The sequence below is a fragment of the Oncorhynchus keta genome, chromosome 28, assembly GCF_023373465.1.
Source record: "Oncorhynchus keta strain PuntledgeMale-10-30-2019 chromosome 28, Oket_V2, whole genome shotgun sequence".
Classification (NCBI taxonomy): domain Eukaryota; kingdom Metazoa; phylum Chordata; class Actinopteri; order Salmoniformes; family Salmonidae; genus Oncorhynchus; species Oncorhynchus keta.
The window spans coordinates 37,449,406-37,474,172 of NC_068448.1; the positions used below are offsets into that span (position 1 = coordinate 37,449,406).

General features: G+C 42.8%; 2 protein-coding genes across 4 annotated transcripts in view; both read left to right on the forward strand.

Moving 5' to 3' along the window:
- Nucleotides 1-21,962, forward strand: part of espn (espin) — a 103,154-nt gene extending 81,192 nt beyond the window's left edge. Inside the window, 3 exon segments of the mRNA XM_052482940.1 lie at nucleotides 3,002-3,364; nucleotides 18,289-18,368; nucleotides 19,534-21,962. Of these exon segments, the coding sequence (XP_052338900.1) occupies nucleotides 3,002-3,364; nucleotides 18,289-18,368; nucleotides 19,534-19,681 (591 nt within the window). The 3' untranslated portion in view covers nucleotides 19,682-21,962.
- Nucleotides 21,963-22,803: 841 nt separating this feature from the next.
- The window catches only part of arhgef16 (Rho guanine nucleotide exchange factor (GEF) 16), a 38,437-nt gene continuing 36,473 nt past the window's right edge, over nucleotides 22,804-24,767 (forward strand). Inside the window, exon 1 of one of the 3 annotated variants that reach the window (XM_035741026.2) lies at nucleotides 22,804-22,967. The gene's annotated coding sequence lies outside the window, so the exon portion shown is untranslated. The other 2 variants (XM_035741025.2, XM_035741027.2) reach the window with 2 other exon arrangements.

Here is a 24,767-nt window from a genome sequence, read left to right on the forward strand (position 1 = left end):
ACATTATTTACATTAGAAATATTGTTTCAATTACTAACCTTTTGATGTTTACAGACAGACATGAAAAACTACAGGTAATCTAGTAAAAAAAACAGAATTCACAAGAGTATAACAAAAACAGCAAAATAAAAACATTGACAGGTCAGGGAATCAGCCTCAAAATCCGTCATCAATGATTTAAAATCACCAATCAGGACAAGTTCTTCAAGTTTAAAAGTATTTTGTAAGGCGTTCCAAGCCGATGGCGCATAGGACGTAAAATACCTTTTACCAAATTCAGTTCAGACATTTGTAACAGTTAGCAGGATAAAGTCCTGCGAACGAAGAGAGTACCCACCACATTTCTGAACAATAAAAATGGCCAAATAAAATGGTAGTCCCCAAAATGTCTTTCTAAATAAAAGTATACCAGTGACTGAGCCTACGATTGACAAGAGAAGGCCAGTCAACCCTGGTATATAAAGTGTGGTGATGTGTGAGGGTAAATTTTTAACACAACCAAAACAAACTGCAAATGCATCCAACAAGTTTGTAGAGTTGCAAGCAAGCTTGATGTGGTCATTGCGTACTAGGAATATGAAACTTTTGAATACTTTAATACACTAAGTTAATTTTCCCAAATACTTATGATACCTTCAAATGGGGGGACTAGATACATAAAGTGCTTTCATTTCTAAATGGTAAAACATATGTATGAAAATACCCTCAAATAAAAAGTGACATTCTGTACAGTCACCTCATATAAAATGTTTCATCTCAAATCCAAAATACTGGCGTATAGAGACAAATTTAATGTTTTAGCTTCACTGTCCAAATAAATACAGTGGCCATCGGAAAGTATTCAGACCCATTGATTTCCCCCAAAATTTTGTTACGTTACAGCCTTATTCCAAAATGTAATTTAAAAAAATGTTTTACCTCATCAGTCTACACACAATACCGCATAATGACAAAGCAAAAACAGGTTTTTAGAAATGTTTGGTAATATATATATATATATAGTTTTATATATATACATATATTATATATATCACATTTACGTAAATATTCAGACCCTTTACTCAGTACTTTGTTGAAGCACCTTTGGCAGCAATTACAGCATTGAGTCTTCTTGGGTATGACGCTACAAGCTTGGCACACCTGTATTTGGGGAGTTTCTCCCATTCTTCTCTGCAGATCCTCTCAAGCTCTGTCAGGTTGGATGGGGAGCATTGCTGCACAGCTATTTTCAGGTCTCTCCAGAGTTATTCGATTGGGTTCAATTCCGTGCTTTGACTGAGACACTCAAGGACATTCAGAGATTTGTCCCGAAACCACTCCTGCGTTGTCTTGGCTGTGTGCTTAGGGTTGTTGTCCTGTTGGAAGGTGAACCTTCAGCCCAGTCTGAGGTCCTGAACACTCTGGAGCAGGTTTTCATCAAGGATCTCTCTGTACTTTGCTCCGTTCATCTTTGCCTCAATCCTGACTAGTCTCCCAGTCCCTGCCACTGAAAAACATCCTCACAGCATGATGCTGCCACCACCATGCTTCACCGTAGGGATGGTCCCAGGTTTCCTCCAGATGTGACGCTTGGCATTCAGGCCAAATAGTTAAATCATGTTTTCATCAGACCAGAGAATCTTGTTCCTCGTGGTCTGGGAGTGCTTAGGTTGTCTTTTGGCAAACTCCAAGCGGGCTGTCATGTGCCTTTACTGAGGAGTGGCTTCCGTCTGGCCACTCTACCATAAAGGCCTGATTGGTGGAGTGCTGCAGAGATGTTTGTCCTTCTGGAAGATTATCCCATCTCCACAGAGGAACTCCAGAGCTCTGTCAGAGTGACCATCGGATTCTTGGTCACCTCCCTGACCAAGACCCTTCTCCCCCTGACCAAGACCCTTCTCCCCCGCTCAGTTTGGTCGGGCGACCAGCTCTAGGAAGAGTTTTGGTGGTTCCAAACTTCTTCCATTTAAGAATGATAGAGGCCACTGTGTTTTTGGGGAACTTCAATGCTGCAGAATTTTTTTGGTACCCTTCGCCAGATCTGTGCATTCGACATAATCCTGTCTCTGAGCTCTACGGACAATTCCTTCAACCTCATGGCTTGGTTTTTGCTCTGACATGCTCTGTCAGCTGTGGGACATTATATAGACAGGTGTGTGCCTTTCCAAATCATGTCCAATCAATTGAATTTACCACAGATGGACACCAATCAAGTTGTATAAACATCTGAAGGATGATCAATGGAAACCTGAGCTCAATTTCGAGTCTCATAGCAAAGGGTCTGATTATTTTTTTAATGTATAGATTGTTGAGGAAAAAGTTATTTTTAAAAATTTTAATATATTTTTTTATTTTACCCCTTTTCTCCCCAATTTCGTGGTATCCAATTGTTTAGTAGCTACTATCTTGTCTCATCGCTACAACTCCCGTACGGGCTCGGGGAGACGAAGGTTGAAAGTCATGCGTCCTCCGATACCCAACCCAACCAAGCCGCACTGCTTCTTAACACAGCGCGCATCCAACCCGGAAGCCAGCCGCACCAATGTGTCGGAGGAAACACTGTGCAACCTTGGTTAGCGCGCACTGCGCCCGGCCCGCCACAAGAGTTGCTGGTGTGCGATGAGACAAGGATTTCCCTGCCGGCCAGACCCTGCCTAACCCGGAAGACGCTAGGCCAATTTTGCGTCACCCCACGGACCTCCCGGTCGCGGCCGGTTAAGACAGAGCCTGGGCGCGAACCCAGAGTCGCTGGTGGCACAGCTGGCGCTGCAGTACAGCGCCCTTATCCACTACGCCACCTGGGAGGCCTGGATTTTTTTTATTTGATCCATTTTAGAATTAGGCTGTAACCTAACAAAATGTGGAAAACGTCAAGGGGTCTGAATACGTTCCAAAGGCGATGTACATAGGGGAGTGTCAATGTTGTAGATTCTATGAAGTGTATGGATATTGCAATTGAGCCCATGTAGTTTAAGCCATGGACAAACTCCAGTTTGACTTTTATACCCCTTCCATCCTCCAGGGAGAGAGTCCTACATCCCCGCCCCCGACCCGCACGGTCAGCCCGCCATCAGCCAAGCCCATGTCCCCGCCCCCTGCTGCCAGCGCCACTTCGCCACCCACCACCCCCAGCCCGGTTGGCACTGGCACGCCCCGGACCCTCTCCACCTCTCAGAGCAGCGAGCAGCTCCTCAATGGGAATGGCAGCGGAGCAGCGTCGGCATCTAGCCTGATGGGTCAGACCAGGAAGGGTAGCCTGGCGGACGTGGAGGCCCTCGTGCCCACACACGATGAGCAGGGCCGGGCCATCCCCGAGTGGAAGAGGCAGGTCATGGTACGCAAGCTCCAGGTCAAGATGCAGGAGGAGGAAGAACACAAACGCAAGGTAGGCATGAATGGGAGGGGGTGTGAGAGAAAGATAGAAGTCCAAGTGTGATGAGAAAGATTCACAGTTTCAGCTCTCCTTTTTGTGCTGCTGTCACATAACTGGTGCTCGGGGGAATACCACGGTCAAACGTGGTTAAAAGGGATTGAAAGCACAAGGAGGATGGCTGAAATGTGGGTTGGTGTGCGATTTTGGTGGGTTGGTTTTGTTTGAACGCATGCTCAAGCCTTTGCTGTGTCTTTTGAAAAAGCTTGATATGGCCACCACTGCATGTCAGAATATGGTATATGGATTATATTCCTTAAAGGGAGCTAGGTTTGGTTTGAGTAAGAACATTACAGTTGTAGTGCTTCTGATGTTTTATGGGTGTTGCAGTATCTGATGGCTGAGTTTATAATCTGAATTGATTGTTCATTTTATAATCTGTTTAGAAGTAGGCAGGTTGTAGTCAGATGGTTTGAGGACTTCTACACGAGCAGTCTACTTTCAGTCATTACTTTTACGTTTTAATATACAGTGCCTTCGGAAAGTATTCAAACTCCTCGACATTTTTCACATTTTGTTCTCTTAAAGCCTTATTCTATTTTTATTTTATTTTGTATTTCCTCTCATCAATCTACACACAATACCCCATAATGACAAAGCAAAAACAGGTGTTTAAAAATGTTTGCAAATGTGTTACAAATAAAAAACGGAACTATTACATATACATAAGTATTCAGACCCTTTACCTAGTACTTTGTTGTAGCGATTACAGCCTCAAGTCTTCTTGGGTATGACGCTACAAGCTTGACACACCTGTATTTGGGGATTTTCTCACATTCTTCTCTGCAGATCCTCTCAAGCTCTGTCAGGTTGGATGCGGAGCGTTGCTGCACAGCTATTTTCAGGTCTCTCCAGAGCTGTTCGATCGGGTTCAAGTCTGGGCTCTGGCTGGGCCACTCAATGACATTCAAAGAGTTGTCCCCAAGCCACTCCTGCGTTGTTTTGGCTGTGTGCTTTGTCCTGTTGGAAGGTGAACCTTTGCCCCAGTCTGAGGTCCTGAGCGCTCTGGGGCAGGTTTTCATCAAGGATATCGCTGTACTTTGCTCCGTTCATCTTTTCCTCGATCCTGACTAGTCTCCCTGTCCCTTCTGCTGAAAAACATTGCCATAGCATGATGCTGCCACCACCATGCTTCACTGTTGTGATGTTCCCAGGTTTTCTCCAGATGTGACGCTTGGCATTCGGGCCAAAGAGTTAAATCTTGGTTTCATCAGACCAATCTTGTCTCTCATGGTCGGTGAGTCTTTAGGTGCCTTTTGGCAAACTCCAAGCGGGCTATCATGTGCCTTTACTGAGGAGTGGCTTCCGTCTGGCCACTCTACCATAAAGGCCTGATTTGGTGGAGTGCTGCAGAGATGGTTGTCCTTCTGCAAGGTTCTCCCATCTCCACAGAGGAACTCTAGAGCTCTGTCAGAGTGACCATCGGTTCTTGGTCACCTCACTGACCAAGGCCCTTCTCCCCCAATTGCTCAGTTTGTCCGGGCGGCCAGCTCTAGGAGAAGTCTTGGTGATTCTAAACTTCTTCCATTTAAGAATTATGGAGGCCACTGTGTTCTTGGGGACCTTCAATGCTGCAGACATTTTTGGTACGCTTCGCCAGATCTGTGCTGCGACACAATCCCGTCTCTGAGCTCTACGGACAATTCCTTCAACCTCATGGCTTGGTTTTTGCTCTGACATGCACTGTCAACTATGGGACCTTATATAGACAGGTGTGTGCCTTTCCACATCATGTCCAATCAATTGAATTTACCAAAGATGGACTTCAGTCAAGTTGTAGAAACATCTGAAGGATGATCAATGGAAACAGGATGCACATGAGCTCAATTTCGAGTCTCATGCTTATGTAAATAAGTATTTCTGTTTTGTTTTTTTAAGTCTAAAAACTTGTTTTCGCTTTGTCAATATGGGGTATTGGGTGTAGATTGCTGAGGATTTCTTGTTATTTAATCCATGTTAGAATAAGGCTGTAACTTTAAAAAATCAAGGGGTCTGAATTCTTTCCGAAGGCACTGTACATGTTTTGTTATTAGATGAACAACAATCCTTTTCAGAGGTTATGTTTTAAGTCTTGTTATGTGTCAATAAGTTAGTATGTGTCGTCGAAGTCTCTGGTCTGCCTGGCTGCTTGGTACTAGTACCTGTGCCCTTAGTATCGGCTACTATTACCTGTGCCCTTAGTATCGGCTACTAGTACCTGTGCCCTTAGTATCGGCTACTAGTACCTGTGCCCTTAGTATCGGCTACTATTACCTGTGGGAGCTTGAACATAAATTATTTTTCTCAATGGCATCACTCAATGGCATCATTATTTGTACTATTTTCTACATTGTAGAATAATAGTGAAGACATCACTATGAAATAACACATAGAATCATGTAGTAACCAAAAAAGTGTTAAACAAATACAAATATATTTAAAAATGTGCGATTCTTCAAAGAACCCACCCTTTGCCTTGATGACAGCTTTGCACGCTCTTGGAATTCTCTCAACCATATTCATGAGGTTGTGACCTGGAATGCATTTCAATTAACAGGTGTGCCTTGTTAAAATAGCATTTGTGGAATTTCTTTCCTTCTTAATGCGTTTGAGCCAGAAGATAGCCCAATTTGGTAAGAGAGCAAGTCCATATTATGGCAAGAATAGCTCAAATAAGCAAAGAAAAACAACAGCCCATCAAGACATGAAGGTCAGTCAATCTGGGAAATTTCAAGAACTTTTAAAGTTTCTTCAAGTGCAGTTGCAAAAACCTTCAAGTGCAGTTGCAAAAACCTTCAAGTGCTGTGATGAAACTGGCTCTCATGAGGACTGCTACAGGACAGGAAGACACCTTTGCTGCAGAGGATAAGTTAATTAGAGTTACCAGCCTCAGAAATTGCAGCCCATATAAATGCTTCCCAGAGTTCAAGTAACAGACACATCTCAACAGCAACTGTTCAGAGGAGACTGCGTGAATCAGGTCTTCATGGTCGAATTGCTGCAAAGAAACCAGTACTAAAGGACAGCAATAAGAAGAAGAGACTTGCTTGGACCAAAAAAACACCAGCAATGGACATTAGACCGGTGGAAATCTGTCCAATTGGTCTGTCGTGTCTTTGTGAGATGCAGAGTAGGTGAACGGATGATCTCGGCATGTGTGGTTCCCACCATGAATGGAGGAGGTGTGATGGTGAATTCAAGGCACACTTAACCAGCATGGCTACCACATCATTCTGCAATGATTCGCCATCCCATCAGGTTTGCTCTTAGTGGGACTAGCATTTGTTTTTCAACAGGACAATGACCCAAAAACACCTCAAGGCTGTGGAAGGGCTATTTGGCTAAGAAGGAGAGTGATGGAGTGCTGCATCAGATGACCTGGCCTCCACAATCACCCGACCTCAACCCAATTTAGATGGTTTGGGATGAGTTGCACCGCAGAGTGAAGTCAAGACTGTTGGAAAAGCATTCCTTATGAAGCTGGTTGAGAGAATGCCAAGAGTGTACAAAGCTGTCATCAAGGCAAAGGGTGGCTACTTTGAAGGATCTAAAAATATATTTTGATTTGTTGAACACTTTTTTGGTTGCTACATGATTCCATATGTGTTATTTCATAGTCTTGATGTCTTCACTATTATTGTACAATGTAGAACATAGTCAAAATAAAGAAACACATTGTAATGAGTAGGTGTCTCCAAACGTTTGACTGGTACTGTAGGTGTTTGTTAATTTATATAATCTATATTTTATTTAAACATATCACTATCAGATTGCTTTGTATTGACTGGAACGTTAAATATGATTTCATATACTTAAGTCAGTACCTGTTCCATCCAAGATGGTGGGCATTGACTACTGTACTAATATAGTGACAGATGCCTTCATTATTTTTAAGTCGATGAAGAACACATACATTGTATGCTGATGTAACCATTTCCCATTTCCCAACCATTTCAAGTACAATCTAAATGATGCTGAATCGGATTGTTTGTCGCCCTTCCATCAGGCCATGCAGATACTGTATATCCTGCTTTGATATATTGAGTTCAGGGGTCACAACAAATGCATGCATCTTTTTTTATTTTACTTGACTTTTGTGCTGAACCCAGGCCCTGCAGAGTGTGGTGAAATGGATACTTACAGGCTACGGTGCCCATTCCAGTTCTAGCCCGTTTAAAAGCCTGATATGCAGTAGGATCTGGCTGATGGCTTCACAGTGTGGCTAGTAATTGGAGATGGAGCAGTGCAGCTCTAAGTCATTACATGCTGATTCAGTGGTGTGATGCAAGGCCTATTCACACGAGCTCCATGTCCATCTATACACTCCACGTTATCTACTTCTTTGAGGATGCTTCTCTGGGTTTCTTTTTTTGCTATGAATAAGCCTATTAAAACTCCCTATCAAACACATAGGTAGTTATAAAGCAACCCTGTTCACACACAATTATAATGAAATACTAACTAGGAAGAGTATAATTAATTTGCCCCAATGATCAAAACAGAAAGGGAACTTTTTTCATCATGACATAGAACTTGAACATTCTATTTCAAGGCCTGCTTGTAAACTGCTTATAACCATTAATTACATATTTTGTTAACCATATACATGCGTAAGCCTGATCCTCTCCATTATAATTAATTTATACATATACAAATGACATTGAATGATTTACAAACCGTTATAATAGTTCAACTATTAAATAATGAATCCTAAGCAGTTTAAATGCAGACCTCCAAATAAAGTGAACCCATACACCCAACCATATTCAGCCAGCAGTTGTGCGCTGGGGATTTTTCCACCCTGATTTCATAAAGGAGTAGCCTGTGCCCTGACTCAGCTAATCTAGGAGTTATGAAGCTTGTACTGAGGCAGTGCCATTGCACCACTAAATCCATGTAAATCCTGTGTGACGAGGAAGTATGAACATGCGCCGTGTGTTAACAGTACACCAGGAAGTGCAAGCTGAAGGAACTTCCCCCTTCCCCCCTCTTTTCTGTTGTTCTTTGCTGTCCCTTGAACTCTAATCTAGTTTGCGGCCAGTGGACACTACCAGCCTCAAGAGTGGCACTACTCTCATGTCCACAATGCCATCCTGGGCCCCTTTGGAGAGCTGATGATGGAGGACGACCTCATCCGCATTGAGAAGCAAATCGAGAACCTGCAGGTCATGCATAAGGTGACGGAGGTGGAAAAGGAACTGGAAGAGTTGGAGCGAGAGCTTCAACAACTTCTTCCCGTGTCTGCCGCCCTCAACCAGGAGCACTTCTACATCAACCCCAAGCAAGTTCATGGGCAAGCGGAAGATCTGCCAGCCTGGTGCAGCAAAATCTCAACACTGCTCAAGAGCATGGCTATTCTCCTGGCCACCCTGGGAGGCAAGACAATAGACATCTTGGATTTGATATCTCCCGGATATGCTCAGGAGGAAGGGAGTAACAATAGGATGGGCCAGATGACCCCAGCAGGATCCATTGCCACTGGGGTCATCGGACGATCCCAGTCGTTCTCCACTAGGGAGGAGGTGGAGAAGGAGATCAAGCAGTGTGGCGTCTCTGTGAAGAACCTGAAGGCCAACTATGAGATTCAGAACCAGTTCCAGTTTGTTGATGACAAAACGAACCGGGTGTACAAGCGCAAGAGGTCCCTCCCTGCGGTGAGCGAGTCCAGTTATCTCTCCGAGCCGATTCAGGAAGATGAGGTCCCGTGTTCCCCTGCAGAGGTCCTCCAGTCCCCTAACAATGGAGACTTTTCTCCAGTCCAGGAATCTCTGCCTCTGGTGGAGGAACCTGTAATCATGCCATCTCATGCTCCTCTTACATACCAGTCTTCTGAAGTGATCCCTCAGTCTGATCAGTTCAACCAGGTTCTGTCTACAGACCCTATACTGAACCACGAGCAGCTGACCCGGAGCCTGGAGGTGCAGACGGACATGAGCTACGTCCAAGAGTGCATTGAGATGAGGAAGGAGCGGATCGTCTTCTTGTTCCTGGAACACTGGAGAAAGTACACCCTCTCAGAGTCCTACAGGCCAAAGTACACAGCCAAACGGGGAAGTCTAAGGGTGGGTCTGGACGACTATAACCGGTTCACCGTTGATCTGGAAGGAGACACACCGAGTGAGGATGACAAAACACTCCTATTCATGAAGTCCAGGCAAGTGGTAGGGAACCTGATTGGCCACTGGAGGACCATCATGAGCCAGGTGCCCACTCGCCAGATCCGCCGGCTCAGTCGGGCCCAGATGATCTACTGGCCGGAGCATTTCCTGCCACACGTTAATGGAGCACCGGTCAGCTATGAGACCCTAACCCTAGACCTCTTTATGCTGGGCTACTTCCAACTCCTAGAGATGAGCATGTCACGCAGCGAGCGCAAGTTCCGTCACCTACTGTGCTACGAGATGTTCGACCGCCTCGGAAGCTACAGCTGGGAGCTGATTCGCCAGTTCCACCGTGAGGTCATGGAGGAGATTGAGCAAGGGAAGCGGGACTGGGCGGACAGCTTTGAAGACATTAAGCAAAAGTACTTTGGTGATTCTGCGGATGGGGGAGGAATGATGACCGCCTCGCTACTTTCAATTGCTCCTGAGGTGTCGGTAGTGCCAGTCCAGGTGCCGTTGCCTGCCCCAGAACCAAACATGTATTTGCCTTCGATTGCTGTACAGGATAGTGTCCAGCTTACTGCTCAGGACTGCATTAACCATGCAGAGCAGAGTGCAGTGAAGGACACAGTGGAGGACACTGTTCAGGCAGATGTGAACACTTCTGAGCCGAGTCCAACGAATGGGCCTATTCAGGATGCTGTGAAGACTGAAAGTGTAGCACAAGAGAGTGTTCCAAAAGACACAGTTCAGACTTCTGTGCAGGATTCAGCACAGAAAACTGGGCAGGATACTGTACAGGAGGCTTTGCAAGACTCAGTAGGCCAGGTTGTGACAACTGAGACCACAGTACAGAGTGTAGGGAAGTGTGTGACGCAGGACATTGCACCTGTTCCACTTCAAGTCACCATAGTCACACCCGTATATGAACCTCCGCACAGAGAAGAGCCCAATGAAGACTCAATCAAACTGATCTATGAACTGAAAGAGTTCAGCAATGAGGAGATCAGCAGGTACATTGAGCGCAGCTTTGCCTTCTGGAAGGAAAAGGAAGCTGAACTGTTTGATATCTGACCATCAGCGATAAGCAGAAGATATGTGGAATACTCTTTACACAAAAGTGTTAAACAGGCTAAACATGCTTGGACAAAGCAGGCAACAAAGCCACGAGGGAAAGTGTCAAGGAAACTATCCTCCTATGTGGAACATGCTAGGGAGAGAGATAATCTGTGTTTTAGCCTTGAGGCCTCAGATAACACAAGGAACTGTGACATGGTTTCAGTAAGGAAAGGAGCATCCAGCCTGTGATTGGATGTCCGGCAGTCAAATCACTTTGTCTTGTCAACCACTGATATGCAAAAAATGACGAGATGTAATGATACAGTGGAAGAGGGAGTGCTCTAAATGCACTACCAGCAATGACTCCCTGAATTCTAATTAGTCTTTGGAACAAATATTCTTTATTCCAAGTTTCTTATCTATTATTGGTTTGCTACAGTAGTTCTTTGATATCCAAAGACAGGCCCTAATGTAGTGTGTGAGTTGGTTTTTCATCCAAATGTAATATAACATGTTATACATAAGCAAGTCCGATTGGACATAATGCAGCCTACTGTATGTAACATAATTTGATCAATCAGGAACAATGCAGATTGTTTTAAATGTGATAATGTAGAGGAGAGTTGGGCGAGGTGCCCCCTGACCCCCCCCAAGAAACTGCACCCGTGGCATGCTCGAGTGTCATTCTAATGATATTTATTAGAGGTCGACCGATTAATCGGAATGGCCGATTAATTAGGGCCGATTTCAAGTTTTCATAACAATCTGAAATTGGTATTTTTGGGTGACGATTTGACGATTTTTTTTTATATATATTTTTAAAAATTCCTTTATTTAACTAGGCAAGTCAGTTAAGAACACATTCTTATTTTCAATGACGGCCTAGGAATGGTGGGTTAACTGCCTCGTTAAGGGGCAGAACAACAGATTTTCACCTTGTCAGCTCAGGGGATCCAATCTTGCAACCTTACAGTTAACTAGTCCAATGCAATAACGACCTGCCTCTCTCTCGTTGCACTCCACAAGGAGACTGCCTGTTACGCGAATGCAGTAAGCCAAGGTAAGTTGCTAGTTAGCATTAAACTTATCTTATAAAAAACAATCAATCATAATCACTAGTTAACTACACATGGTTGATGATATTACTAGATATTATCTAGCGCGTCCTGCGTTGCATATAATGTGACTGAGCATACAAGAATACAAGTATCTAAGTATCTGACTGAGCTGTGGTAGGTAGAAGCGGGTTCGTAAACATTCATTCAAACAGCACTTTCGTGCGTTTTGCCAGCAGCTCTTCGTTGTGCGTCAAGCATTGCGCTGTTTATGACTTCAAGCCTATCAACTCCCGAGATGAGGCTGGTGTAACCGAAGTGAAATGGCTAGCAAGTTAGCGCGCGCTAATAGCGTTTCAAACGTCATTCGCTCTGAGCCTTCTGAGCCATGCTCTGCATGGGTAACGCTGCTTCAATTGTGTCTGTTGTTGTTGTGTTGCTGGTTCAAGCCCAGGGTGGAGCGAGGAGAGGTGTACCTATAAGAACATCCAATAGTCAAAGGTTAATGAAATACAAATGGTATAGAGGGAAATAGTCCTATAATTCCTATAATAACTACAACCTAAAAATATATTAGGTTAAAACTTCTTACCTGGGAATATTGAAGACTCATGTTAAAAGGAACCACCAGCTTTCATATGTTCTCATGTTCTGAGCAAGGAACTGAAATGTTAGCTTTCTTACATAGCACATATTGCACTTTTACTTTCTTCTCCAACACTATTATGCATTATTTAAACCAAATTGAACATGTTTCATTATTTACTTGAGGCTAAATTGATTTTATTGATGTATTATACACTGCTCAAAAAAATAAAGGGAACACTAAAATAACACATCCTAGATCTGAATGAATTAAATATTCTTATTAAATACTTTTTTCTTTACATAGTTGAATGTGCCGACAACAAAATCACACAAAAATGATCAATGGAAATCAAATGTATCACCCCATGGAGGTCTGGATTTGGAGTCACACTCAAAATTAAAGTGGAAAACCACACTACAGGCTGATCCAATTTTGATGTAATGTCCTTAAAACAAGTCCAAATGAGGCTCAGTAGTGTGTGTGGCCTTCACGTGCCTGTATGACCTCCCTACAACGCCTGGGCAGGCTCCTGATGAGGTGGCGGATGGTCTCCTGAGGGATCTCCTCCCAGACCTGGACTAAAGCATCCGCCAACTCCTGGACAGTCTGTGGTGCAATGTGGCGTTGGTGGATGGACGAGACATGATGTCCCAGATGTGCTCAATTGGAATCAGGTCTGGGGAACGGGCGGGCCAGTCCATAGCATCAATGCCTTCCTCTTGCAGGAACTGCTGACACACTCCAGCCACATGAGGTCAAGCATTGTCTTGCATTAGGAGGAACCCAGGGCCAACCGCACCAGCATATGGTCTCCCAAGGGGTCTGAGGATCTCATCTCGGTACCTAATGGCAGTCAGGCTACCTCTGGCGAGCACATGGAGGGCTGTGTGGGCCCCCCAAAGAAATGCCACCCCACACCATGACTGACCCACCGCCAAACCGGTCATGCTGGAGGATGTTGCAGGCAGCAGAACGTTCTCCACAGCGTCTCCAGACTGTCACGTCTGTCACATGTGCTCAGTGCGAACCTGCTTTTATCTGTGAAGAGCACAGGGCGCCAGTGGCGAATTTGCCAATCTTGGTGTTCTCTGGCAAATGCCAAACGTCCTGCACGGTGTTGGGCTGTAAGCGCAACCCCCACCTGTGGACGTCTGGTCCTCATACCACCCTCATGGAGTCTGTTTCTGACCGTTTGAGCAGACACATGCACATTTGTGGCCTGCTGGAGGTCATTTTGCAGGGCTCTGGCAGTGCTCCTCCTGCTCCTCCTTGCACAAAGGCGGAGGTAGCGGTCCTGATGCTGGGTTGTTGCCCTCCTACGGCCTCCTCCACGTCTCCTGGTGTACTGGCCTGTCTCCTGGTAGCGCCTCCATGCTCTGGACACTACGCTGACAGACACAGCAAACCTTCTTGCCACAGCTCGCATTGATGTTCCATCCTGGATGGGCTGCACTACCTGAGCCACTTGTGTGTTGTAGACTCCGTCTCATGCTACCACTAGAGTGAAAGCACCGCCAGCATTCAAAAGTGACCAAAACATCAGCCAGGAAGCATAGGAACTGAGAAGTGGTCTGTGGTCACCACCTGCAGAACCACTTCTTTATTGGGGATGTCTTGCTAATTGCCTATAATTTCCACCTGTTTTCTATTTCATTTGCACAAAAGCATGTGAAATGTATTGTCAATCAGTGCTGCTTCCTGAGTGGACAGTTTGATTTCACAGAAGTGTGATTGACTTGGAGTTACATTGTGTTGTTTAAGTGTTCCCTTTATTTTTTTGAGCAGTGTATTAAGTTAAAATAAGTGTTCATTCAGTATTGTTGTAATTGTCATTATTACAAATATATTTTTTAAATTCGGCAGATTAATCGGTATCTGCTTTTTTGGTCCCACAATAATCGGTATCGGTGTTGAAAAATCATAATCGGTCGACCTCTAATATTTATACTAGTGCATTTTTAGGGTGTATGCTGTTTTGCCTTTATTGGTTAAACCTCTACACAAGATACACTATGCTATCATTAAGCAGACACACATACAGTAGGTTGTCCTCATTATATAGATTTGACAAATATTCCCTTAAAACTCTACAGTTACAATTGACAATCACTCTTTACTCTTGCATATACAGTTATTGATTATGAATAATAGCTTCATATTCAAGAATTATGATCACTTTTACTTCTACAAATTGATAACCAGATCAGGGTCATGTATTCCTTGTCCTCAGTTCCACACATAATGCTTGATGCACTAGTTGTTGCATGAGCTCAAAGGCAAGGAAAGTACTGTAGGTCTCCAGTGTTAGGTTCAAGTGTTACTCAATGGCTCACATGCTGTCTTTTTACCCCAGCCTGTGACCTTATCGGGTTGTACACATTGCACACCTTTTCAGTGAGGAGCCTGTTGATGATAGCAGGGTTTGTATTCAATGGAAATGAATTATGCTTTTGTTACGGTATTGTTTTGCATCAACACTTTCCCACGCTGATATACCAGCAAACGATTTGGTCAGCCGATTTAATTTTCATTCTTAAATCCTTCAGACTGCTGAAGACGCATGGGGTAGAGTACGAATATATCCAGTATATCGTCACACTTATGTAGATATTGCAGTTTATACTTTTTGATGATTTATTATTCAAACGGTTTTGCATTTAGATGTGTGTTTTCTGCACCCCCCCCCGTTTGTTACATAATTTGTTCCTATCAATAAAGTTTGAGTAAGTAACGTTTTGTTTGATTTGTTTGACATTTGTATGCTTTGTTTAGGAGCAGGTCAAAGTCAAATTCATGAGGTGACAAGAAGCTGACCACTTCAGGGTATTATTCAGTGGGGTGCAATATTCCAAACGTTACAAATAAAAATGTAATGTGCAGAGCGGCTATAATTCCTTTTTTTTTTTTTTTTTTTTACATGACAGAGGACCTTGTATTTTCTACACAAAACATATCTATCTGATCGATGTGTAGCACCTACATGTAGCAACCTCCTTAATTACCCACAGACATTTACGTTCTTTTGTCATTAACGATCAACGGTCTAATCTTTCTGCCTGAAACATAAAACGTACTTTTCAAGAATCCCCTGTAGAGCCTGTTCATGATTGGTTCTCTACTGCCTTTTCAAAGGTCATGCAAAGCTCCCCGTTCCCAATTAGCCTAGTATAATTTGATCTGTGCAATGAGCCTAAACTGAGTAAGAGTATAGTGCGCTCAAAAAAACAAATTGTGCTTCCTTTCGCCCTACTGGAGTACTACACCAGTATGCACAACAAGGGAGCCAGTCGATGTGGGTATTTCTACATTTGTCAACCAATGTTTATTCCTCTACTGCGACAGACAGCCAAGGCAGCAAAGACAGATTTTGTCATAGTGTTTTCTCGTCGTCCAGATTAAATTCCGCGCCCCTGGGCTAGTAACCTTCTTACTGTCTGTCACCTGCTGTCATGCTAGTGAGAGGTGGTTTATACTGAAGCCACAAGGAGGTTACTCCTTACAGTGGACAACTTCTGATCTACTTTAAGCCAATCAATCCGAGGTGGGAGGTACTCTCGTCTCGTGGTAACCATAGCGATAGGTCTATACATAGATTTGAGTACAGGATGGAGTCAAGATTGTAGACATGGTTGAGATTGAGGGTACTGTCTAGATGTCCGGAAACCCAACAGACTATTATCTAAGGCAATTTATAAACGCAAACACCGGCCCCCCAGCCAAATATTGATTATTAATTTGGACAGAATGATTGTCAATTTACACAGAACAAAAATCTAAACGCAACATGAGGTGATAGCAGCGGAATAATGTCATGACAATGGGCCTTAGGATCTCGTAACGGTATCTCTGTGCATTCAAATTGCCATCGATAAAATGCAATTGTGTTCGTAGTCCGTAGCTTATGCCTGCCCATACCATAACCCCACCATGGGCACTCTGTTCACAACGTTGACATCCGCAAATTTATCACCCACGCGACGCTGTACATGTTGTCTGCCATCTGCCCGGTACAGTTGAAACCGGGGTTCATCCATGAAGAGCACACTTCTCCAGTGTGCCAGTGGCTATCGAAGGTAAGCATTGGCCCACTGAAGTCTGTTACGACGCCGAACTGCAGTCAGGCCAAGACCCTGGTGAGGAAGACGAGCACGCAGTTGAGCGTCCCTGAGACTGTTTCTGATCGTTTGTGCAGAAATTCTTTGGTTTTGCTGTCCAGGTCGCTGGTCTCAGACGATCCCGCGGGTGAATAATCCGGATGTGGAGGTCCTGGGCTGGCATGGTTACACGTTGTCTGCGGTTGTGAGGCCGTTTGGACGTACTGCCAAATTCTATAAAATAACAATGGAGTTTATAGTAGAGAAATGAACATTAAATTCTCTGGCAACAGCTCTGGTGGACATTTCTACAGTCAGCATGCCAATTACACACTCCCCCAAAACTTGAGACATCTGTGGCATTGTGTTGTGTGACAAAACTGCACATTTTATAGTGTTCTTTTATTGTCCCCAGCACTGTGTAATGGGCATGTTGTTTAATCAGCTTCATGATATGCCACACCTGTCAGGTGGATGGATTATCTTGGCAAAGGAGAAATTCTCACTAACAGGGATGTAAACAAATTTGTGCACAAACTTGGAGCGAAATAAGCTATTTGTGCGTATGGAACGTTTCTGGGATCTTTTACTTCAGCTCATGAAACAGGGGACCAACACTTTACATGTTGAGTTTATATTGTGCCTGTCGTTTTTCCCCGCTAACGTTACGAGTAACTTCATCCATTTGCCAACTGTTGCATTTATTATAATTATTTTAAAAACAGTTTAACAATGTTGATGACCGTTGCAAGTTTAATATGGCAATATTTTTGTTTAACGTAATTAGAGGAATTTCCTTGCATCCCCTAAACAGCAATAGTTATTGTTACTCCTCCAGGTATGCATGTTTGAATGGATGCAAGCCGATATTGCGCGCTGAACGCCTATTCTGATGTGAGGCAATTAGTATCCAACCATGTCAATCTTGAATGGATGCTCTCCTGTTGTATTGGTAACATGAAACTGGCTTTGTCCCACTTTCCTTGCCTGTCTATCAAATGACCCCCCTCCACAAATGTTATAATTCCCTGGGGAATCATTAAACATGCAATGTGTAGAGATAAGCTTACCAGGATACTGTTGGATGGGGCCAGTGAAATGCTATGTGGGGGTGTGGTGTAATAGATCTGTAGCTATGTGAATATTAGAAATCCAAGATGGCTCCTCTCAGCCCCGCCTCCAATTACGACCTGAAAGAGGGGAGTCGGTCAAGTTTCAGGTGGTGTGTGCACACGCCTCTGTGTGCGTGCACGGTCCACAACCTGTCTGCAATGAGCTGGGTTTAAGTTGTGTTTAAAAATGTGTCTCTCTATGGCGCAGTCTGGCTGATAGTCTTTATACAAGACCTGGGTTCAAATACTATTTGAAAATGCTTTATCCTGTCTAGAGTGCCAGATGGACAGGGTTTGCAGTTTTGCAATTACTCTATTGGTTACCTTGCACCAGGCAAGCTCAATCAAGCCCAGATAATACATTTGAAATGATTTCAAATTGTATTCGAAGCCTGGTCTGCTCTATACAATATTCATTTCCAGCACCACCTCAACATCAATGTATGTGAAAATGGCACGTTTCTATGTTTTGTAGTAAAAAAGATAGGGGAAGATAAGTGTTTCCAAAGACATCATCAACCAATTAATTAGTAGGCAATGCCTATTCATAATTGGTTAAAATCCCATGATGCATACCAACATCATTGGAAATACTTATCTTCCTGTATCCTGTTGTACTACAATACATAGAAAGGTGCTGTTTTCACATATGTTGATGTTGGGATGGTGCTGGAGATGAAGTTGATGCTGAATCTAATTTATGCTTAATCCCATCAGGTGTGTCACCTTTGTGAGCTCCATCATAGAAACAAGAAAGGATGGGAAAGTCTCAGTTCCTGGGAGGCTAAAGGGATGACTATAGTAGTGGAGTTGGAGACGGGCAGGGACAGTGTTACCAGTGGGGCCCCATTATGACAGATGTTGGCTCCTGTGTGTTTGGTCCTCTGCAGGTGGACGAGGAGGCGGCGCGCCTGGCATCCATGCCAGCGTGGCGGAGGGACATCATGAAGAAAAAGCTTGATGAAGAGAAGTGAGTGAGAGACGGCGCCACCCGTCCCATTCCTCCAATCAGGAGCCCTCGGGGTCTCCACTGTCACTCTGCTCTCTGATTTGTCCTCACTTCTGTCAATTTCTCTGGTTGTTTATGACTGTCTGGTTAATGCTTTATTTCTTTTTTTTCTGTCTTTTCCCCACCTCAAGTTCAGTTGGGTGGGTTGATTCTAAAATTTGCAAGTCATGTAGATCCTGAAATGTTTAGAGTATATAGCTAGCTACCTACTGTAACCGCTATGCATTCTTTCCTGTAGTCATTAAGTAATGTAACATTTTGAATGCCATGGATTAATACTGTAATTACTTAAATTCCCCATTGTGTTTATCTTCTCCGGGACGGGCAGGGAGCAAAAAAGGTAAGAAATAAACATTTGTTATTATCATTGATGCCATATGGCATTTTTGGTTTCACATCATTGCTGATTGTTGATCAGAGTTAGTTAACTAACTCATCAATCCTGCTCCATGAAATACCATACATGCATTAAAGATATGGTTAAAACATCCATGAGGCATAAGTCTATTTACCTGGTATGTATTTATACATTACACCGTAACGGTGGTTTACCAGGTAGTTACCAGAAGTACCAAAAGTATCCATTGTTACCAGACCTGTGTCAAATACTTGAGCTGTGCTTGATTTGGTACAATGGAATAGTCCCAAACTCCCAGCTAATTCAAGAACACCTCAAATACTTCAATGTAACTTCTTGTTTTTGACCTAGGTCTGATTGTGATCTGGCCTAAAATTCAGAACCTGTTTTGTGCTTACATGCTACTCCTTGTACTCTGTGTCATTCCAAACATGGCAAGGAGTGTATTGATAGCTAAACAGACTGCTAAATGTGACCTTGTTATTCATACAACAGGGCCAAACCGAGCGAGCTGTACTGGGCTGGCCTGGTTACACATCTACCATAGTTTCTGGAACTGAGCTGGGAAGGACAATGTAAAAAATAAAATATCAGAGCAATCACAGTACGGTTCGTTTTGGTTCTATAGTGTGACTCAGGCAATTGTTTCTTAATACCAGCTGAAACAGGACTGTGAAAGGAAGTGTTACCAGTGACAGTCACTTGTTATGGTACACAAGCATTGAATCATACTGACACCTTGTATTCTCCTCTCATTGGTGCACTCAGAAAAGAGGAGGAGCGAGCAAAAAAGGAGAAGGAGAGTGAGGAGAAGACGGAGCAGGAGCGACTACGGACCCTGGGTTACGACGAGAGCAAACTGGCGCCATGGCAACGGCAGATCATCCTAAAGAAAGGAGACATAGCGAAACCGTAGACATGGCACCCCCAGGTCCTTGCCCACATCAACCTCCCTGTCCAACCCTCTGCACCTTCATTGTAAACCCCCCCAACCCAACTACCATGAAGACCCTAAGTCTTGAATCATACACACTAGCTTACTTTACGTCAAGTTGTTTAACATGACACTTTGTAGAAAGTTCCCACACATTACCGTACACTACCACAACCTTGCTCAATGTTGGGCTCTCTTGTGGGGCATTGTGGGAAAAGTAGTTTTTTACTGTGGTGATTACATCTGTCATGGCTAAATGTCCAGCCATTTTTCCTAAATGTCATCTGTTTTCCTTGCATCTGCCACACCCACTACTTACATTGATAACTGAGTTCTTAAACTCAACTGTTGTAGGCTACTGTATGTTTGCTTTTAGTATGGAAAGTGTCATGGTCAACGTAATAAGCAACAGCTTGTTAAACATAACCTCCACTAAAGTGTAATTCAGAGTGCAATGACGCAGCGATGCAATAGTCCGGCATCCCATTGTGACATAGCTACGAGGCTCTGAGGCCACCGTCCGCGGGGGACGTACAGCCCAAATGCTCACCTTCCCCATAATTCCCAACCTATACGCGGCTCATCGTACACGTCCTCTATTCATTTGAATGTGTTTATAGTTGGAGAAATTGCTTGAGCTGTGCTGAGAATTTGAAATGGAGGAAAGCCAACGGTCCAATATTCTAGAACACTGCTGTGCGTTTTGGACTCCGATAGATGCTTAAGACTTAAATATTTGTTTTCCTATGACAGCAGGAATTTCTATACTGCGTATATATCCTAATCTTCATTTAATGCACAAAGACATGGAGTCAGGCCATTCTACGTAAGGATGCTATTTCTCACCGAGCTCATCTGAACTGCAGAGATATTATTGAAACAGATGGGAAATTGATAGAGGTCCCTCCTTTACATGTTGTAATTATTTTCAGTGGACATGAATATCATGGTTTTTAACTGCAACCATAAACATTTTAAAAATGGGTTTAATTTAGCTAGTTCTGGAAAGAGTCATTTAAATAACGTATCATCTTAAATGAATAATTAATACATTGAGCATATAACCCTTTTTTATTTTTTTCAATTAATGTCGCTAAATGTTAAGTTATTGTGATCATGGTGAATTGTTTGTGTCTTGCATATTGTGTCTTATGGATGTCATCATTGTCTGAACACCCCAGACCACATTTCACAACCACGCCAAGAAATATCCATGCAACTTTGAAAAAAGACTATTTAGCAAATCTCTTGAGTTCAACAAGCAAACATGTTTTTAAAAAAAAAAGTGATCTGGAAAATATTAGGGGCACAATCGTAACAGAAGTCTGACCAGCAAACTGAATGTTGCAAAAGTCCCCAGAATACATCAGTGACTCCTGTCCTGTGACCTATATCTGGTTGGCCCCAGTAAACCTTGGAAGTTAATATTTTATGAGCAGATCCCTTTACTAGAGGAGAATGTTCTCTCTCCCCCCCTCCCTCCCTCTCTCTCCTCTGTGTGTGTGTCTGAGAAACACAAGTCCTCGTGGATGCCCTTATTCTTTGTGTGTTCTCTGGCTAAAATTAAACACTTCTTCAATTATGTTGCTGTGTATAATACCATTATGTGGATCACAGGAAAATGTTGGCTTTCTATTCTTTCTCATTGTTTTCCTATTCACCTACATTATTATTTTCAATCCACCTACAGGTTTTAATTTAGGCAAATTGTGGTTTTTTTGTTGCCAGGGGACCAAACTAAAGGTAACTCGGGCATCATCTTTCTCAGAAATGACCATAGACGCATTGTAGGTTTTATAGGTTGGTAGACTGTGCACTGTAGTTGTTGTGGCTAGAGTTGTTGGACCTCAGAAATGTGCCAGATGTGTCTTTCTGAATGTGTATATAACAAATATATGGGAACCCCTCAATGTCAGAAAATGTGCTGTAGGTTTACTTTGTATATTTTGGGTGTATCAAACATATACATTACATACATAATATATTAGGAAGTGCATGGTCCTTTGTTGAGAAATCATTTGGAAATATTCAATTCATTGGATGCCATATTGATGTTGAAATTTAAAACTATGTAAACGTCATTGCCATTAGAAGATTTTCTATACATAAATACTGTATATAGTAACCCTCAATACTTGTTTCATTGTTCCAAAATTGCATGATATTACAGTTCTCAGCCTTGCTTACATAGATTATTGCTTCATTAATGTAAAACTATATTTTCAGACTGTAAAATGGAATTAAATAAATTAATTACAATTTACTGCAATCTTTGATCTTTTTCAGTTGATTCTCTACCACTGCCTTGCACATGTAATATAGCTGTGAAACACACTAGATGGCACCCCAGTCATATAGCAAACTCTTCACCAGAACAGGGGAGACCTTTATCCTGGAGTTGGCCCCTAGAGCGGGAGGACAATAGGGGTTATATAAGGGTCTGTAGGCTTACTAGTCAGCCAAAACATACATCTGTGCTATTTTCAGTCGTTCATTGGCCATTTCAACTAATGAAAATATCAATTTACATTATAAGATCGTGATTTACAGTGTTATAATACTTCCCCATCATAATACCAAAAATGAGAATCTACTCCATTGTTTTGGTTGCCATAAGAGATTTGTAAACACATTATGGATAGCTTCAAAATAGGTGGGAAATAATGTTGTCATGCAATATAACTTTTAGCACAGAGACTGCTATTTCAAGTGGAGTTTGAAAATGTAATGAAATCCACCTTGTAGGGCAGGCTAAACCCTATTGCTCTTTTGTTTATGTAGGTTTATTGGTGGGTCATATTTTATGGGTAGACTAAACAAGCTAATTTGTAGCTTCAAATGATGTTGTAATTGTTTTTCTCTCAATTTAATCCACTGACAAATGAAATTCAATTTCAAAGGGATAATCTATCAATTCAGTTACATTGCAATGACTTCATATTTAACAAATGCTTCTCTGGAAAATATTCTCGCTGTTTTGACAGCAGATTTAAGGTCGCGCTCACCTGCTCAGACGTTGCAAGCGTCAATCAACGTTTGCGTGTTACGTTATAGACTGTGTCATCCACTGACAGATTGCTCTAACATATATGGTTAGCTGACACTTAAAATACCTATCCAGGCATTGTAAGATCTGGTATGCTTCAGCAACGTCTGGGCAGAGGAACGCAACCTCACACACCTGTAGTGACGTTGCATGCACAGATTGATGGGCTCTGTTATATATGCAAACTGAGGAGGAAGAGAAGGAAAAGCAGTCTACACGAAAGTGAGTCAATTTAGCCTACTTTTTTTTTTTTTTTTAATTCCGCGACTGTTTTGCTGGACACATGCAAGATATGTAACACGTAGTTGTTTGGAAGATTACATTTTTTTTTTAGTTGGACAGGTACAGTAGTACTACATTTATAAATCGTTTTTAATTGCTTTTAGTTTAGAGCTGTCGTGGACCGTGTGAGTGCGCGACGCTCACATTCCTTTCTAATCAACTTATAAACGGTGAAGTTTTCAGGAGGTGCACCCACCGTGCGTAGGCTATTGTTTTATTGAAATTATGAACATAAAACACGAATATGTGATACATGGGTTTGTTACAAATACTGCATCGATACACTTATTCGTATTTTTGTCCCTACAACGTTGTCTTTGCAAATTATAGGCTAGCTACCATATTGAGATCCCATAGGCTACAGCAAACTACGCGTATTTACCATACTTTCATTCCAACTTTAAAAAGAAAGTGTACAGTCATTATGATTTATAAAGCTACAGTTACACAATCTACCTGTGTGATAGGTTTGGGTGACGCTTGGCTGCAGTGAAAGTCGTTTTTCCCTCAAGGCTATATATGCGTCTGTAAAGTAGCCTACTCGGTTTATTACAAACTGTTATAAATGCAGTTCAGTCAGTTCACAGATTTGTGTTGGGGGGTATGTAGAGGGTATGCGGTATGCGGTGAGTCATGGGTTGATTGCTATGTTATTCCGTTGGGAACGGGCACAGTTAAAGTTGCAACATGTAACCTTTTGGGCGACACGACCAAATTCACAGAATTGTTAGTTATAGACCTACCATTCTACTTGAAAGCAAGTCTAAGAAGCGGTAGATCTATTCTGTCCTATTTCTATGTTTACCATTTTTACGTTTTGTTTTTGCATCTTTTTTACTTTCGGTTTCAAACGGCTGAAAATATAATTCACAGCGGTTTAGATGGTACAATAATTCCCTACACTAGTTTTATTTTGTCACAAACTGAAATTAGGCGAACTATTGGCGTTTTAGCAACCAGGAAATGGCGGAGCGATAGAACAATAAAACAGATATTTCACCTGATATATAAATGTGAAGCATTTGCTTGGCGTTTCCACTCACTACCAAATATGGTAGGGAGAGAACCCCAGTCTCCGGTAGTGGGAGAAGATTGAAGGAGATTCATTTTGAGCGACATTCTGCGAACAATGAAACATTTGATCTCCGTACAAATCTGCTTTGAACAGAGTGTACTACTTTTTGTAGACTTTACCCGTTGCCAAAGTTCTACAAAATCACAATGTTTAGAAGGAATCCAAAGGCGAATTGAGTTATTGCACACATGCACTTTACACAGTAGGCGTTCCCGAACGGAAATATGCAGATGCATGTTAGGACGGGCCAATAGGATCTCAAATTCAATATATGAACCCCGGTTTCAACTGTACCGGGCAGATGGCAAACTGCATGTATGGGTGAGCGGTTTGCTGATGTCAACAGAATGCCCCATGGTAGAGTTATGGTAAAGGCAGCCATAAGCTACGGACAACGAACACAATTGCATTTTATATATGGAAATTTGAGAGCGCAGAGATACCGCTACGAGATCCTGAGTCCCATTGTCGTGCCATTCATCCGCCGCCATCACCTCATGCACGGCCCCATGACGCAAGGATCTGTAGGCAATTCCTGAAAGCTGAAAATGTCCCAGTTCCTCCATGGCCTGCATACTCACTAGACATGTTACCCATTTGAGCATGTTTGTGATGCTCTGGATTGATGTGTAAGTTAACGTGTTCCAGTTCCCGCCAATATCCAG